General features: G+C 37.8%; 1 protein-coding gene and 1 pseudogene across 5 annotated transcripts in view; one reads left to right on the top strand and one right to left on the bottom strand.

Annotated features, from left to right (window-relative positions):
* The window catches only part of RALGAPA2 (Ral GTPase activating protein catalytic subunit alpha 2), a 295,521-nt gene that overhangs the window by 185,883 nt on the left and 92,634 nt on the right, over positions 1-17,004 (bottom strand). For 2 of the 5 annotated variants that reach the window (XM_059705412.1, XM_059705413.1), the window contains exon 17: positions 13,463-13,603. The exons of the other annotated variants lie outside the window; for them this stretch is intronic. In XM_059705412.1, the coding sequence (XP_059561395.1) occupies positions 13,463-13,603 (141 nt within the window). The remainder of the gene's footprint in view (positions 1-13,462; positions 13,604-17,004) is intronic. 5 annotated transcript variants of the gene reach the window in all.
* LOC132240091 (26S proteasome regulatory subunit 7-like) lies at positions 155-11,291 on the top strand (annotated as a pseudogene).

The raw sequence follows: 17,004 nt of genomic DNA, 5'->3' as shown, positions 1-17,004 counted from the left end.
ATTGAAGAGGTGCTACCTGGGAGCCTGAGAACCAGTGCAGAAGCAGCTAAGTGAGGCCTTTGATTAGGTCCCATTGAGCCTCTTTTTAGATGAGGGAAGATCACAGGTTCTCTAATTACTGCTATTACAATGTTCCTAAAAGAAAATCGACCATATGCATGACCTGTAAGCACTATAGACCAGTGGTTTAAACTGTGTACCCCAAGAATTTTTAAAACGTGCAATTACCTATGTAGCCAGGGGCACTGACCTCTTTTCCCTTAGAGTGTCAAATTAAAATATGACAGCTGCCAACACAACAAAAATTGTCTAGTATGAATGAATCAAAACTATATCTATCTTTCTGTCAGATTGGCAAAAAATCCATTTTTTGGTGTGCCACATAATTTTAGTAATTTTAGTTTATGTGTGTGCCATGAGATGAAAAAGGTTGAAAATCGCTGCTATAGACTAATAAATATCCCAATATAAAAGCATTAAGATTGCAAAACAACTGCAAAGAATTGTTCCCACAAAAGAGAAAAAGGGCAGTCACAGAAACTGTCAATGCTACCTCCCACATGTTTGTTACTATAGCTATTCACATTTATGGCCTACAGATGGTTTCGACTTTCCCAAAATTCTGCTTCAGCCAAATAAAGAGTCACAAAGGGAACAGAATAAGAAATCATAGTGGCTGAAGGCAAGGAATTTTCTTTTTTTAAATATTTTTAATATAAATATTAACACAATTTGGTGGGTTGAATAGTTATATAGATTAGAAACAAAACCAAGCAATGTTGCTCTAACCCGTTTGGCTCAGTGGATAGAGCGTCGGCCTGTGGGCTGAAGGGTCCCAGGTTTGATTCCGGCCAAGGGCATGTACCTTGGTTTCGGGCACATCCCCAGTAGGAGGTGTGCAAGAGGCAGTTGATTGATGTTTCTCTCTCTTAGGTGTTTCTAACTTTCTATCCCTCTCCCTTCCTCTCTGTAAAAAAAAGCAATGTTGATTTAAACAAAAAAAAATTAGCAATCATTTTTGTAGTAAAAAACTTGTGGCCAGAAAGTTAACATTAAATGGGTCTGCATATTATGTATAGGTAAATATACCTTTCTCTAGATATTTATCAACAGGTTAGCAAGATGTGCTGACACACTAGGATTTAAATTGGAGAACAAATTTAAGACTCTAGTGTGCTGACCAGTGGAGAAAGTACAATCTAAGACTGAGGACTGATATGTAATGCTCTCCACTCAGTCTCTCGACAGGACAGCCACAAGATAATGGCATAGGCTCTGTAATTACTACAGAGCTGAGGCAGTTTGCTCTCCTAAAATGCCAATTACCTCAGTGCGAATCAGTGGGAAAATGGAGAGGATGAGGATGACAAGCCCACTCAAGCTCTGGATAAGGGTGAGAATGCTTTGCTGAAACTTATGGTCAGAGCTCTTACCTATCTATTTGTCAGATTGGCAAAAGTGCTGTGAGGGCTGTTGTGCTATTGGTATCCTAAGCTATTCCTGCAGTTGACTGTTAAGTGATACAGTGGGGAAAAAAGAAATTGAAATTATACCTACCCCAATTTCCTGCTTTGTAAGTATACATACAATTCTTGGCCTTTTCTCACACTTTGTACTATGTACTCAATATATTTTGTATAATGAATCTAGGAAGATCAAGCAGGTTGAAGATGACATTCAACAACCTCTCAAGAAAATTAGTGAACTCACTCATATTAAAGAGCCTGACACTAGCCCTGACAAGTGTTTCTCAGTGGTTAGAGCATCGACCCACACACCAAAGGATCAAGGGTTTGATTTCTAGTCAAGGGCACATACCTGAGTTGCAGGTGCTATCCCTGAGTCCAGTAAGGGTGCATGTGGGAGACAACCAATTGATGTGTCTCTCACATCAATGTTTCTGCCTCTCTACCCCTTCCCCACTCTCTCTAAAAATTAATGGAAAACATATCCTTAGGTGAAGATTTAAAGCAAAAAACAAAACAAACAAACAAACAAAACCTACCCTAGCCCTTTTTTGTCTGTGAAGCTCCTGATTTCATCTCCAATTCTGAATGATAGCCTTGCTGGGTAAAGTATTCTTGGATTCAGTCCCTTGCTTTGCATCACTTTGTATATTTCATTCCATTCTGGCCTGATGTGTTTCTGTTGAGAAATTAGTTGATAGTCTAATGGGAGATCCCTTATAGGTAACTTTCTGTCTCTCTCTGGCAACTTTTAAGATTCTTACTTTGTCGTGGTATTTGCCAATTTAATTATGATGTATCTTGGTGTTGGTCTTTTTGGGTTGATCTTATTTAGGGCTCTGTGTGCTTCTTCCCAATATCAGGGAAGTTTTCTGTCATTATTTCTTCAAATAAGTTTTCTATTCCTTGCTCATTTTCCTCTCCTTCTGGCACCCCTATTATGCAGATGTTGTTTCATTTTCTGTTGTTCCAAAGCACCCTTAGGCTCTCCTCCTCCTTTTTAAGTTTTTTTTTTTCCAGTTGCTGCTCTGTTTGGGTGTTTTTTTCTACCTTGTCTTCTAGCTCGTTGATGCGGACCTCAGCTTCTTTTAGTCTACTGTTGATTCTTTCCATTGTGTTTTTTAATGCAGCCATGTCATTCTTCATTTCCTCTTGGTTCTTCTTCATTTCCTCTTAATGCTTACACATGTTGAATTTGTCTTCCATCCTTTTCAGTGTCCTTATGACTATTGCTCTGAATTCTTTCTCTGACAAATTGCTTGCCTCCATTTCATTTACTTCCTTTTCTGGTGATTCCTCCTTTTCTTTTGTATGCAGGCTGCTTCCTTGTCTCCCCATTGTTCTGTTCCTTTGTGTTTGTTTCTATGTATTAGATCACACTATGTCACCCATATTTTTTTGAGTTTGTCTTAAATAGTAGACTAGAGGCCTGGTGTACGGGCATCTCCCAAGTGGTCCTTAGCGTTGCAACAGAGGCAGGAGAGGTTCCCACCACCGCCACTGCACTCGCCAGCCGTGAACCCACCTTCTGGCTGAGCAGCACTCCCCCTATGGGGGTGCACTGACTACCAGGGGGTAGCTCCTGCGTTGAGCGTCTGCCCCCTGGTGGTCAGTGCACATCAGAGCAACCAGTCATTCGGCCGTTCGATCAATTTGCATAGTACGGTTTTATTATTTAGGACAGTGGTCGGCAAACTCATTAGTCAACAGAGCCAAATATCAACAGTACAACGATTGAAATTTCTTTTGAGAGCCAAATTTTTTAAACTTAAACTATATAGGTAGGTACATTGTTATTAATTTAATTAGGGTATTCCTAAGGCTTAGGAAGAGCCACTCTCAAGAGGCCAAAGAGCCGCATGTGGCTCGCGAGCCACAGTTTGCCGACCACAGATCTAGGACGGTGGTTGGCAAACTGTGGCTCACGAGCCACATGCGGCTCTTTGGCCCCCTGAGTGTGGCTCTTCCACAAAATACCATGTGTGGGCGCACACGTACAGTGTGATTGAAACTTCGTGGCCCATGCGCAGAAGTCGGTATTTTGTGGAAGAGCCACACTCAAGGAGCCAAAGAGCCGCATGTGGCTTGTGAGCTGCAGTTTGCTGACCACTGATCTAGGATGTTTTGCCGGACCCAGTGGTGCAATCTCTCAAGTCTTCTGGGCTGGGTATTCTAGAGATGCCCCTTAGTTGGGGTACTGGGGTTCTGTTGGTGCAATTGGGTCTTGAGTGTTATTGTCCCATTCGTGGATGGAGCCTCCTCTCAGGGTGTCTGCTTATGTGGCTCACTCTCTAACACACTGACTGAAAAGCACAAAATACAACTCCACAAGACATGACACAGAGGGAACAAAACACAAATATATTCAAAAACAGTGATAGCCCCAATAAAAGTGACCACCAGAGAAAAGAGAATTAGGAGAGAGAAAAGAGAGCACAAATGATATTGAAAAAAGGAAAAAAGGTAAGAGAAAAGAAAAGGAAAAAAGAAGGAGGAAAATACCTTATATAATAGAAGGCTCATATACAAATTGTCCCCTCGACTGGGAGTTCAACCGAGAGTTTGACCAGGGGGTGGGGCCGGCTGGCCAGCCTCCTGTGGCCCCTCCCCCTGGCTGGCTCCAACCCCAATCACCACCCCCACCCCAATCGGAGGTGGGACAGGCCTGCCAACTGCCGCAGCCCCTCCCCCCAGCCAGCCCCGCTCCCAATCGCCCCCTGACCCGATCAGGGATGGGACCGGCCAGCCAACAGCCCAGGCCAAATCAGCCCCAATCAGGGCTAGCCGGCCAGACCCCACCCGTGCACAAATTTGTGCACTGGGCCTTTAGTATACATATATGGGAAGACAACTCCACAAAACAAACAAATAAACCAAAAAATGCAAACAACAAATACCTAGAAAAAAGGAGGGGATAAAATCTGTATAGGCAGAGAATATTTCCAGAAAGTAAGGTAAAGGAATTGAATGAATAGGGGAATGGCCACGATTCAGTATAGAGGAGGTAGAAACAGAATGAGTGGATAAGAAGAAGAGTAAAAAACCAAGTAATCAATAAATTAAAAAATAAAAAGACCAAAAAAAATGTTTTTCTTTAATCTATTTATCTATAACTCATCTATTTTTGGAAAAGGAGAATAGACGAGAGAGCAGATAGGCTTGAGTTTAGTGAGTGAAAATAATTAAGCAATTAGGAGAAGAAGAGAACAAGAGAGCAGAGGAAAAACAAAAGCATAAAAAAATGACTAGTGAACAAAGAGAATGGTGCATGGACTTGGAGCAGAGGAGAGGAAATTAGATATCTGAGTAAGCCAACATAGGCTACAATAATAATAACGTGGCAATCAAGCAGATAAAGGAGATCAATTTTTAACAAGGGGAAAAAAGAAAGGAGAGAGAAAAACTAAAGCAGGAATAGAAGAGTAACAGGATGAAAAAGGGGTAAGTCAGGAAGAAAAGGGTGGCAAAAAGAAAAAATAAGATAAAGTAAAATAATGATAAAAAAATCAATGGATGTGATACATGACATAAACAAATTGAGAGACAAAAATCACAATCATATCAATTGATGCAGAAAAAGCATTTGACAAAAATCCAACACCATTTCTTGATAAAAAAACACACAGAACAAACAAACAAACAAAAAAACCTCTCAGCAATGTCATAATTACAATAGCAAATGTTAAGGACAAAGAGAGAATCTTAAAGGCTGCAAGAGAGAGACAGAGAGTTACCTATACAGGATCCCCATCAGATTATCAAATGATTTCTCAACACAAACACACCAAGCTAGGAGGGAAAGAAATGAAGTATACAAAGTGATGCAAAGCAAAGGACTGAATCCAAGAATACTATATCCAGCAAGACTATCAATCAAAACTGAAAGAAAAATCAAGAGCTTCGCAGACAAAAAAATGCTAAGGGAGTTTATCACTACCAAGCCAGCAATGCAAGAAATGCTAAAAGGAATGCCGTAAAAAGAAGAAATAGAAAGGGAGGAAGGAACACACATAAAGCACAGAAATGGCTACAAACAAGAACCTATCATTAATAACATTAAACATAAATGGATTAAATACTCCAATCAAAAGACATCAAGTGACTAACTGGATAAGAAAACATGACCCATATATATGCTGTCTACAGGAGACCCACCTCAGAACAAGGGACTCACACAGACTGAAAGTGAAGGGATGGAAAAATATCTATCAGGCAAATGGAAATGAAAAAAAGCTGGGGTGGCAATACTCATATCTGACAAAATTGACCTCAAAGTGAAGACCATAACAAGAGACAAGGAAGGCCACTTCATAATTCTAAAGGGATCGATACAACAAGAGGATATAATTCTGGTAAACATATATGCACCCAATGTAAGAGCACCCAAATACATAAAAAAAACTTCTGGAAGGTATCAGGGGAGAGATTGACAGCAATACAATCATAGTAGGAGACTTTAATACCCCATTAACTTCACTCGATAAATCCTCTAGACAAAAAAATTAGCAAAGAAACAGCAATCCTACATGACTCACTAGATCAGATGGACTTTATTAACATCTTTAGAACATTCCACCTCAAAACTACACACTATATATTCTTCTCAAGTGCACATAGGACATTTTCAAAGATAGACCACATATTGGGACACAGGCAAAGTCTCTCCAAATTCAGGAAGATTGAAATCATATCAAGTATCTTCTCAGATCACAATGGCATAAAATTAGAAATCAACTACAATAAAAATAATCACAAAAACTCAAACACTTAGAGGCTGAATAGCATATTATTAAACAATGAGTGGGTTACTAAAAAGATCAAAGAAGAAATAAAAAAACATCCTGGAAAAAAACGACAATGAAAACACAACAATCCAAAATCTTCGAGACACAGTGAAAGCAATCCTGAGAGGGAAGTTCATAGCATTACAGGCCTACCTCAAAAAAAAAACAACAAGAAAAACTGGTAATAAACCATCTAAATCTGCAACTTGAAGAATTAGAAAGAGAACAACAAGAAAAGCCTAGAGTGAGCAGAAGGAAGAAAATTATATAAAGATCAGATTGGAAATAAATGACATAGAGAACAAAAAAAAAACACAATACAAAAGATCAATGAAACCAAGAGCTGGTTCTTTAAAAGGATAAACAAGATTGATGAACCTCTAGCCAGGCTCACCAAGAAGCAAAGAGAGAGGACCCAAATAAACAAAATCTGAAACAAAAGAGGCGAAATAGCAACAGACCCCACAGAAATACAAAGGATCATAAAAAAATACTATGAGCAACTCTATTCCAACAACCTGCTCAATTTAGAAGAAATGGACATATTCCTAGAAAAATATGACCTTCCAAAACTCAACCAAGAGGAATAAAAAAATCTGAATAGGTTGATACCGATAGAGGAAATTGAAGCAGTAATAAAAAATACTTCCAACAAACAAAAGCCCTGGACCAGACAGCTTCACAGCGGAGTTTTATCAAGCATTCAAAGAAGAAACAAAACCTATCTTCCTCAGACTATTCCAAATAATTCAAGAGGAAGGAACACTTCCAAGCTCTTTCTAAGAAGCCAGCATTACCCTAATCCCAAAACCAGATAAAGATAATACAAAGAAAGAGAATTACATGCCAATATCCCTCCTGAACAGATGCCAAAATTCTCAACAAATCAAATCCAGCATTACATTAGAAAGATCATACACCATGACCAAGTGAGATTTATTTCGGGGATGCAAGGATGGTACAATATCCGCAAATCAATAAACGTGATACACCACATACACAAACTGAGAGATAAAAACCATACAATCATATCCATTGATGCAGAAAAAGCATTTGAAAAAATCCAACACACTTTCTTGATAAAAATTCTCAGCAAGGTGGGAATAGAAGGATCATACCTCAACATAATAAAAGCCATATATGACAAACCCACAGCCAACATCATACTCAATGGGCAAAAACTGAAACCATTTCCCCTAAGAATGGGAACAAGACAGGAATGCCCACTCTCACCACTCCTGTTCAACATAGTACTGGAAGTACTAGCCATTGTGATCAGACAAGAAGAAATAAAAGGCATCCAAATTGGAAAAGAAGAAGTAAAACTGTCCTTATTCTCAGATGACATGATATTGTACCTAGAAAATCCCAAAGACTCCATCAAAAAACTACTAGACTTAATAAATGAGTTTGGCAATGTAGCAGGATACAAACTTAACACCCAAAAATCTATGGCTTTTTTATATACCAATAATGAACTCACAGAAAAAGAACTAAAAAAGCAATCCCATTTACCATTGCGACAACAACAAAAATTAAGATACCTAGGAATAAATTTAACCAAGGAGATGAAGGACCTGTACTCAGAAAAAAGAGATAGAAGAAGACATGAACAAATGGAAGAATATACCATCTTCATGGATTTTTAGAATCAACATCATTAAAAAGTCCATACTACCAAAACAATCTATAAATTCAATGCAATCCCCATTAAAATACCCTAGGCAAACTTCAAAGACCTAGAACAAACTCTCCAAAAATTCATCTGGAATAAAAAAAGACCCCAAATAGCTGCAGCAATCTTGAGAAAGAAGAACAATGTTGGAGGGATCACAATACCATATATCAAGCTATACTACAAAGCCACTGTTCTCAAAACTCCCTGGTACTGGCACAAGAATAGACATATAGACTAGTGGAACAGAACAGAGAACCCAGAAATTGATGCAAGCCATTATGCTCAATTAATATTTGACAAAGGAGGCAAGAGCATACAATGGAGTCAAGACAGTCTCTTCAATAAATGGTGTTGGGAAAATTGGACAGATTACTTGCAAAAAAATGAAACTAGACCACCAACTTACACCATACACAAAAATAAACTCAAAATGGATAAAGGACTTAAATGTAAGATGGGAAACCATAAAAATCTTAGAAGAAGCCATTTATAAAATGGCTTAGAGTCCAAAAAGTCAATGGAACCAAGAGCTGGTACTTAGAAAGGATAAATAAGATAGCAAACATTTGTTGTTGCAATACCTTTACTGATACAGCTCCTAGGGCAATGGAAAGTAAGGAGAAAATAAACAAATGGGACTATATCAAAATAGAAAGCTTCTGCACAGCAAAAGAGACCATCAACAAAACAAAAAGAAAGCCCACTGCATGGGAGAACATATTTGCTATCTCTGAGATAAGGGTTTAATCTCTAAAATTGACAGGAACTCATACAACTTAACAAAAGGAACTTTTACCATTTGCAACAGCATGAATGGACCTGGAAAGCATTATGCTAAGCGAAATAAGCCAGTCAGAGAAAGATAAATATCACATGACCTCACTCATATATGGAATAAAATGAACAACATAAACTGATGTACAAAAATAGATCCAGAGACAAAGAAACACCTAACAGATGGTCCAACCTCAGAGGGAAGGCAGGGGAAGGTGGGTAAGGGTGGGGGTAAGAGATCAACCAAAGGACTTGTATGCATGCATATTAGCATAACCAACGGACACAGACACTGGGGCGATGGGACCTTGTCCTGGGGGCTGGGAGTGGCCAAGGAGGGGTCAATCAGGCAAAAAGGAGACATATGTAATACTTTAAACAATTAAAAAAATGATGACAGCTAATAATAAAGAAAATTATTATACGGGATAAACAAACAAACAAAAGAGTCTGACACTGGCCTGGCCCTACCAGCACTCTGATATTTGGCTGTAAATAAGCAAACACTCCATAGTGAACAGCCTTTGTGGTTTGTGAGATGTTCAAATAAAATCAATGCTGATACGGAGGACCCGAAGGCCATTATCAACATGAAGCAGTTAGCCGAGTTTGTGGTGGACCTCAGTGATCAGGTAGCAGCTACTGAGCATTGGTGTGGACAGAAATACGTTTCAAATTCACATTCCACTGCCTCCTAAGATTGACCCAACAGTTACCATGATTCAGGTAGAGGGGAAACCTGATGTCACATACAGTGATGTGGGGAACAGATTGAGAAACTTCAAGAAGTTGAAACCCCTCTATTTCATCCAGAGAGGTTTGTTAACCTTGGTGTTGAGCCTCCCAAAGGTATGCTGCTCTGTGGTCCACGTAGAAGCAAGATACTCTGTGCTGGGGAAGTTGCTAATACAACTTACAGTTGCTTCACTGAGTTACTAAGATCTGAACCTGTACAGAAATACATTATAGAGGGGGCACAAATGGTTCAAGAGTTCTCTGAAATGGCCAGAACAAAACAAAAAAAACCACCTGCCTTACCTTCTTTAATGAAATTGATATTGGAGGGGCTCATTTTAATGGCGGTGCTGGAGGTGACAATCAAGTACAGAGAACAATGTTGGAATTGATCAATCAGCTGGATGGTTTTGATCCCTAAGGATCAAAACATTCAAGTGCTGATGTTTTGATTATCGTAGCTCTGTAGTACAATTTGAAGTCAGAGAGTGTGATACTTCCAGCTTCGTTCTTTTTCCTTAGGATTGCTTTCGCTATTTGGGGTCTTTTGTGGTTCCATACAAGTCTGATGATTTCTCATTCTATTTCTTTAAAAATGACATTGAGATTTTGATGGGGATTGCATTAAAATGGTAATATGGACATTTTAACTATGTTGATTCTTCCAATCCATGAACACGGGATATTATTTCTATTTTGGTGTGACTTTTTCAATCTCTTTTAATAATACTACCTCACACCTGTTAGAGTGGCCATTATCAACAAGACAAGCAATAATAAGTGTTGGAAAAAAGGGGAACCCTCATTTACTGTTGGTGGGAATGTAGACTGTACAACCACTATGAAAAGCAGTCTGGCGATTCCTCAAAAAATTAAGAATAGAGCTACCATATGACCCAGCAATCCCTCTCCTGGATGTATACCCGAAAAACAACAAATCATGTATTTGCAAAGATATATGTACTCCCATGTTCACTGCAGCATTATTCACAGTAGCCAAGACCTGGAAACAACCAAAGCGTCCTGCGATAGAGGACTGGATAAAGATGATGTGGTACATATACACAATGGAATACTACTCACCCATAAGAATGGATGAGATACTGCCATTTCCAACAACATGGATGGACCTTGAGAATACTATGCTAACTGAAATAAGTTGAAAAAGCTAAGAACCATATGATTTCACTCATATGTGGGATATAAAACTGAAACTTGTGAACAGAAGCAGCAGTGTGGTGGTTGGCAGAGGGAAGGGATGGGAGGAGAAGGGGGTCCTAATATATGGTGACAGGAGAAATTTGACTTTGGGTGGTGGGTACACTGTGCAATATACGGATCTTGTAACATAGAAATGCACACATGAAACCTATATGATATTGACCAATATCACCCCAATAAATTTAATAAGAAAATAAATAAATGAAGTGCTGATGCCACTAAGAGACCTGACACTTTGAATCCAGCACTGATGTGACCAGGGAGGTTAGACTGAAAGATTGAATTTAGCTTACCTGATCATTTTTAAGATTCATGCAGATTAAATGAGTGTTGAAAGAGATACCAGATTTGAATTATTGGCGTGACTGTGTCCAGATAGCACTGGTGCTGAGATTAGAAGTGTCTGCACAGAAGCTGGTGCGTTTGCCATCAGAGCATGGCGAAAAATAGCTACTGAGAGGATTTCTTGCAAGCTGTAAGTAAGGTCATAAGTCCTATGCCAAATTCAGTGATACACCCCGATATAGGACATACAACTGCGCCCTGAAGGCTTTCATGAAAACACTTCTTTTAAGTGGAATCCTAAGCTTATATAGACTTGGTAATAACCATTTCACACACAAAAACAAATGAGATGAAAATTGTAAAAAAAATAAAAATAAAAAAGACAATGGCATCACTTTAATAGTGAAGAGCAAATGGCATTAGACTAAGGAGGAACTCACTATTGTAGTCAGACTAAACACCAGAACACACAGCAGATTGTTCTCAAAGTCACTAGGCTGCAAAGTCTCTTTACCTTTTGTGCCATACAACCAGGAATAAGAGTGCCAAAGGCAGGGAAACACACACCCGCCACTGGCCCGCTTCATTTCACTTTAAATCAGGGTCTCTCAACCTCAGCACCACTGATATTTCGGGTCAGATAGTTCTTTGTGAGGGGCTGTCCTGTGCACTGTAAATGTGTAGCAGCATCCCTGGCTCCCACCCACTGGATGTCAGTGGCACTGCTCCAGTCGTGACAATCCAAGACATCTCTAGGCTGTGACAAATGTTCCCGGGGGCAAAATCACCCCCAGCTGAGAACCGCTGCTCTAAGTCATATTCAACATCTGTTGGACATACATATGGGAATCAAGAATCTGAGTAAACTAAAATGTAATACTGAATGAGAGAAATGTCTCCAAAATGAGATGACTAACAGGAAGAGATTTCTTCTGAGAATATATTCCGGACAAACTTGTGAAAACTTAAATGAAATAATACGGGGGGGGGGGGGGGGGGAAATGGATTGTGAAAAAATAAAACTTCAAACCATGAAAAAAATTTATTTTGGGTGTATATCAGCCAAATAGAAAGCAAAACTATTTTAAATACTTCAGTAATCAAATCTAGGTAGTAGTATTTTTCTTTTTTTTTTTTTGAAAACCAAGTTATCAAGCAGCTAATGTACATTAACTTAAATGACCGGTGCCCATCTTCCCAGGTACCATTTTAATGTCTTTCACCTCAGGTATTTACTAGAGAAAAAGACTTTTCTAAGAACCAGAGTCTTCATTCTCAATAAAACTATCTTTTGCTCTCATATCCTATAAATTAAATAACATGATATTTTACATACTCATCAGGGGAATTAAGCTTTAATTATGTATTGCTAAGCCACGGTATGACATGATTTAGTGCTATAGAAAGCCACAATTAGGCCATAGTCAATATTAAATAAATACTAATAAATACTAATATATAAAGCCATCTTTCTGAAAATAAAAAAGAACATGGAAATATTTCCGTCCTTAGCAAGAAGACCGAGTTCATCTTAGAAACACTGAAAAAACAAGTAGACTTAACTGTAAAGCTAAGTAAATCCTTTTATTATGCCCAAAATCTGTAATGTCTTAGTAACCAGAAAACACACAGTGTGCAAACCACATGCAGCTAAACTCAATTTTAACTGGCTAAAGCCCAGAAACAATTTTTCTTTGTTTGAAAAATTATCAATCTTTAGCAATGTTGTTTTTCTTACTCAAATCTTAATACTCAGTATGAATCTGCATAAACTGATCATTACTTTATATGTGATTACGATTTATTAACTCCAAGGAAGTCTTGCCTGTAAAATTTTTCCAGAGTATTCATGTTGGGGAAGGCACAGCAAGCATTCTAACATTGACATGCTCAAATGTTTTATAAAATTTTATGAAAATCTCCTTCCATTTTCGAGGCACTGTGTAGAAGGTATGCTGAGGGAGGCATCACTGTTTCTCTCCATTAAAAACGATAGGCCAGCCCTGGCAGGTTTGGCTTAGTGGACAGAGCATCGGCCTGCGGACTCAAGGGTCCAGGATTCAATTCCCGGGAAAGGTTACATGCCCAGGTTGCCGGCTCGATCCCCAGTGTGGGGCATGCAGGAGGCAACCGATCAATGATACTCTCTCATCATTGATGTTTCTATCTCTCCCTCTCCCTTCCTCTCTGAAATCAATAAAAATATATATTTAAAAAATAAAACAACACCTCTGTTTTATTAGAAAACAAATAAACAAAAAATCTAGGGGCCAAAACAATCCTCTTATCCTTCTTAACTGGGAATGCAAAGACCAGTAGTGTTACAGAAAATTTTCTTTATTAATTGCTACTAAACATTTAACTACATATAAAGAACTATTATTTATTGAAAATAAGCACAAAGTGCAATGCCCAGGCGCACATACGTGACGTGGAGATATTAACAAAGGAAGCAAGGCCTGGAGGCAAGCAGGAGACGCCCAGAACACTGACAGACACATGAGAAAGCATTACAGTACCTGACAGCCTGTGAGAGCAAGAGGAGTAAGAGAGACCAGGTAAGAGAGCGCTCACGGTGTGAAGGAGGAGCGGGACGCTTTTAGTGGCAGGCAAAGCCTCAGAAAGTTGGACACAGTTGCTGATAGACTGGCTTCTCTGAGCTTCCAGGAAAGATAAAGTAATAATTATGTCAGAAGAACATCAGGATCTTTCACTGCTTTTTTATTATCATCATTTTTCTGTGCTCTCTTTAAATAGAGAAGGGGCAAAAGTAGGTTTACAGTGGTGAGTATGCGAAACAGTTTCTTCTTGTAGTATTATTAATTGTTGTATTATTTTCCATAGGAACAACTGCAGACCTACTTTTGCCCCACCCTGGATTTAAAGGAGGCCACTTTAAACTTGACAGGCAGTCAGTACAAAGGACGTTCAGTCATTCTGATGACATGGGAGAATGGAGAGTTCACAAATAACCAATCTTATTTTAGAATACTTTATATGTTTAGCCTGTCCTTGTTTTCTGCTGTTTATCAGATGCACATTTGGTTGTTTATTTAATTGGGCAGATATTATAATCAATTTTCCCTTCCTAAAGAACACAAACAAAAAACCACAGTGAGAGAGGGAAAATCTAGCCTAAGCTTAAAAGTATCCTATAAATAATACATAATTCAAAAATTGGCTCACTGAGAGCTGACTGAATTCAAAAGTGAATCATTTACTAAATTAAATACCCTTCAGCTTAAGAACACATACAAGTCAAGTTGAAAATTAAGATCTGATAAATGGAAAAAGAGAAAAATCTCCATGAAACCCATCCTTTTACAATACGTCATGCTTCTTAAATCCATAATTTCCTATTATGAACTTTATGCTGTTATGTTTTCTATATATTGCTATTCAAATGTGAGAAAATAGATGGACACAGGAAGAGAATATGCCATATATATATATATATACATATATATATATATACACACACACACACATATATATGAAATTACCATCAGTAAAATCAGTTTATCCTTAAAACAAAATATAAAGACTTACCTGCTGTTTTGCTATCTTTACATGATTTTAACATTAATGGAACAGAACTACAAACGATAGTGACACATTTGCAAAAAGAGAGACAAACTTTATATTTTGCTGTCTTTCCCCCTATCCCGTGGCTATCAGAATTCTCAGTTCTAAAGGACTGGCTGCAATGCAATTAAAGTTTAATTCACAAATGTGTAAAATAGTACGTGAAAACAACTTCTGTGTAAACATCAAATTGAGTGACATGAAATTTCCTAAAAGATCTGTTCATCTCTCAATGTCAGACACAAATCTGAGTGTTGTTTTAAAAAGTTTTCCTCTTATAAATCAAATGACTGGCATTTTCACAAAACTGATCACTTAAATATCTCAGAAATAATAAAATATAGAAAAATTACTTTGTGTGGAACTTGACTTGCTTTAATCACTCATTTTAAACATGTAAAATTTTAGCATTATTCACACTCAGTAACAAAGTTTTACTTAATAATTCTTTTTTTTTACTGTATAATTCTTTAAGGTTCCCCCTTCTAGTCCTTTGTCCTTTTACCTTGCAAACTAGTGCAATGTCTGTTAAACTGCCACTTCCCTACTCTGTAATTCCTTATTTTATAGTTCCTTCTTGCCACCATCACTGACATTTTCTCAAACTTATAGTAGTCTGTGGAGAAAATCATAATATAATAACCTTCAATTACTCTCTTACTGAGACTGGGAAAAAAATCACTGTCAAGTGTATCTGCCACATAAATATCTCAATGCTGCCGAAACCGGTTTGGCTCAGTGGATAGAGCGTCGGCCTGTGGACTGAAAGGTCCCAGGTTCGATTCCGGTCAAGGGCATGTACCTTGGTTGTGGGCACATCCCCAGTGGGAGGTGTGCAGGAGGCAGCTGATCAATGTTTCTCTCTCATTGATGTTTCTAACTCTCTATCTCTCTCCCTTCCTCTCTGTAAAAATAAATCAATAAAATATATTTTAAAAAAAATCTCAATGCTTAAAACAGCAAAACTAACCTCAAGAGCTGCTTACTATTCTCTCATTAAAAGGTGGACTCTACGCAAGTCAAAATCTACCCTAAAAAATATTCTGGGCCTTTTTAAAACACAGAAAGTGAATTATTACACAATGTAAAAATAATTATGCGTAAAACCACTAATACTAACACTATATGGATTAATTTTATAAAATAGCATGATGTAATAAAATCTTCAAAGACCACTGCTTTCATAGGCAACAAAATATTTACAATTTTATAATTTTCATTTTTAATTTTAAAAAATATAACAAAAATAGGAAATTCATGTGTAAAGTACATAAAGATTATAGCTATATCCAACTCAACAGTTCTCATCTTCACTATCTTTTACAGGTTATGGTTTTGAGTGTTTTTAATTTAATTAACCCCACAGAGGCCAGGTTTATGGTTTTTAAGTGACATACTCTGAAAATACCTTTATATGCTTTTATAAAAGTTCTTATTTTTGCAATATCATGGCTCTTCAGACACCCGAGGACACCAATAAACAGATCCTCACTGGCATAAATGTGATGAGGATTTTCTAAAATGTACCGTTGCCTCTACCATATTGTTGGTCTAAAATATCTATTGAAAAACTATGATGCAATCTCTTCTACGGCTATGTTTTGATCAAGTAGTCGCGTATGAAACATGCAATGTTCAATAATTTACTGCTCATAAATGTGTGAGACTAAAATTTTAAAAAGTGTTTTGAATGATCACTTTTATTATCATAGAATTCAAGGGTTGTGAGGGACAGCAGGAGTTCTGGGCAGCTCAGGCAGGCATGATGCCACCTTTGTCATAAACTTCTACTCCTATCCCTTTCTTTTAAAGATCCAGTGATACAGTTTAAGGAGGTGAGCTGAGAAAAGAAAGCAGTGAGTAAGCCTCCCTAAAAGTTGCCTGTTACCAGGAATAGGAGCTCTCCACACAAGAGAGGACAAAGGAAAAGAGAAAGGAGTTGAATAAGAGGTGAATATAAAGAAGGAGATAATTACCAACAAATGCTACAGCAAAAAAGTATGAGCCAGTTAGAGTTAAGGTATATTTTCATAAAACTCCAACAGGTTTCTAAGTCATCTATCTGTATTAAACCTTTGTTTACTAAGCACTGAAAATTATGTTGAGTGTAAATAGATCTTTGATTTATGACTGGAGGATATTGTAACTTTCTGCAGTCAACATGTATTACAGTTGTATGGCATTATGGGGTATGGATGTGAAAAACTACAGGAAACTCAGGTAAATTTGTTTTAAACTTAAGTTACAAACTCAAAGTCACGGGGGAATGGGGATTTTATTTGTTCTTATTAAATACTGGATATCCGCTTACTTTTGAAGATTTCTCTTTTTGTTTTAAGAGTAAAGTATAGCAAAGCAGTCTGATTAATTGGGGTTCGAGGTAAAGTTTTTGTTCATTCTAACTGGCTGTAAAGTGCAACATCTACAGGAATGTAAAACTGAAATTTCCAAAGACACAAGAACTTTAAATGTCTCC

Source organism: Myotis daubentonii, chromosome 8 (assembly GCF_963259705.1).
Source record: "Myotis daubentonii chromosome 8, mMyoDau2.1, whole genome shotgun sequence".
Classification (NCBI taxonomy): domain Eukaryota; kingdom Metazoa; phylum Chordata; class Mammalia; order Chiroptera; family Vespertilionidae; genus Myotis; species Myotis daubentonii.
Note: the sequence above shows the minus strand (reverse complement) of the source record. Positions and strands in the feature narration are given on the sequence as shown.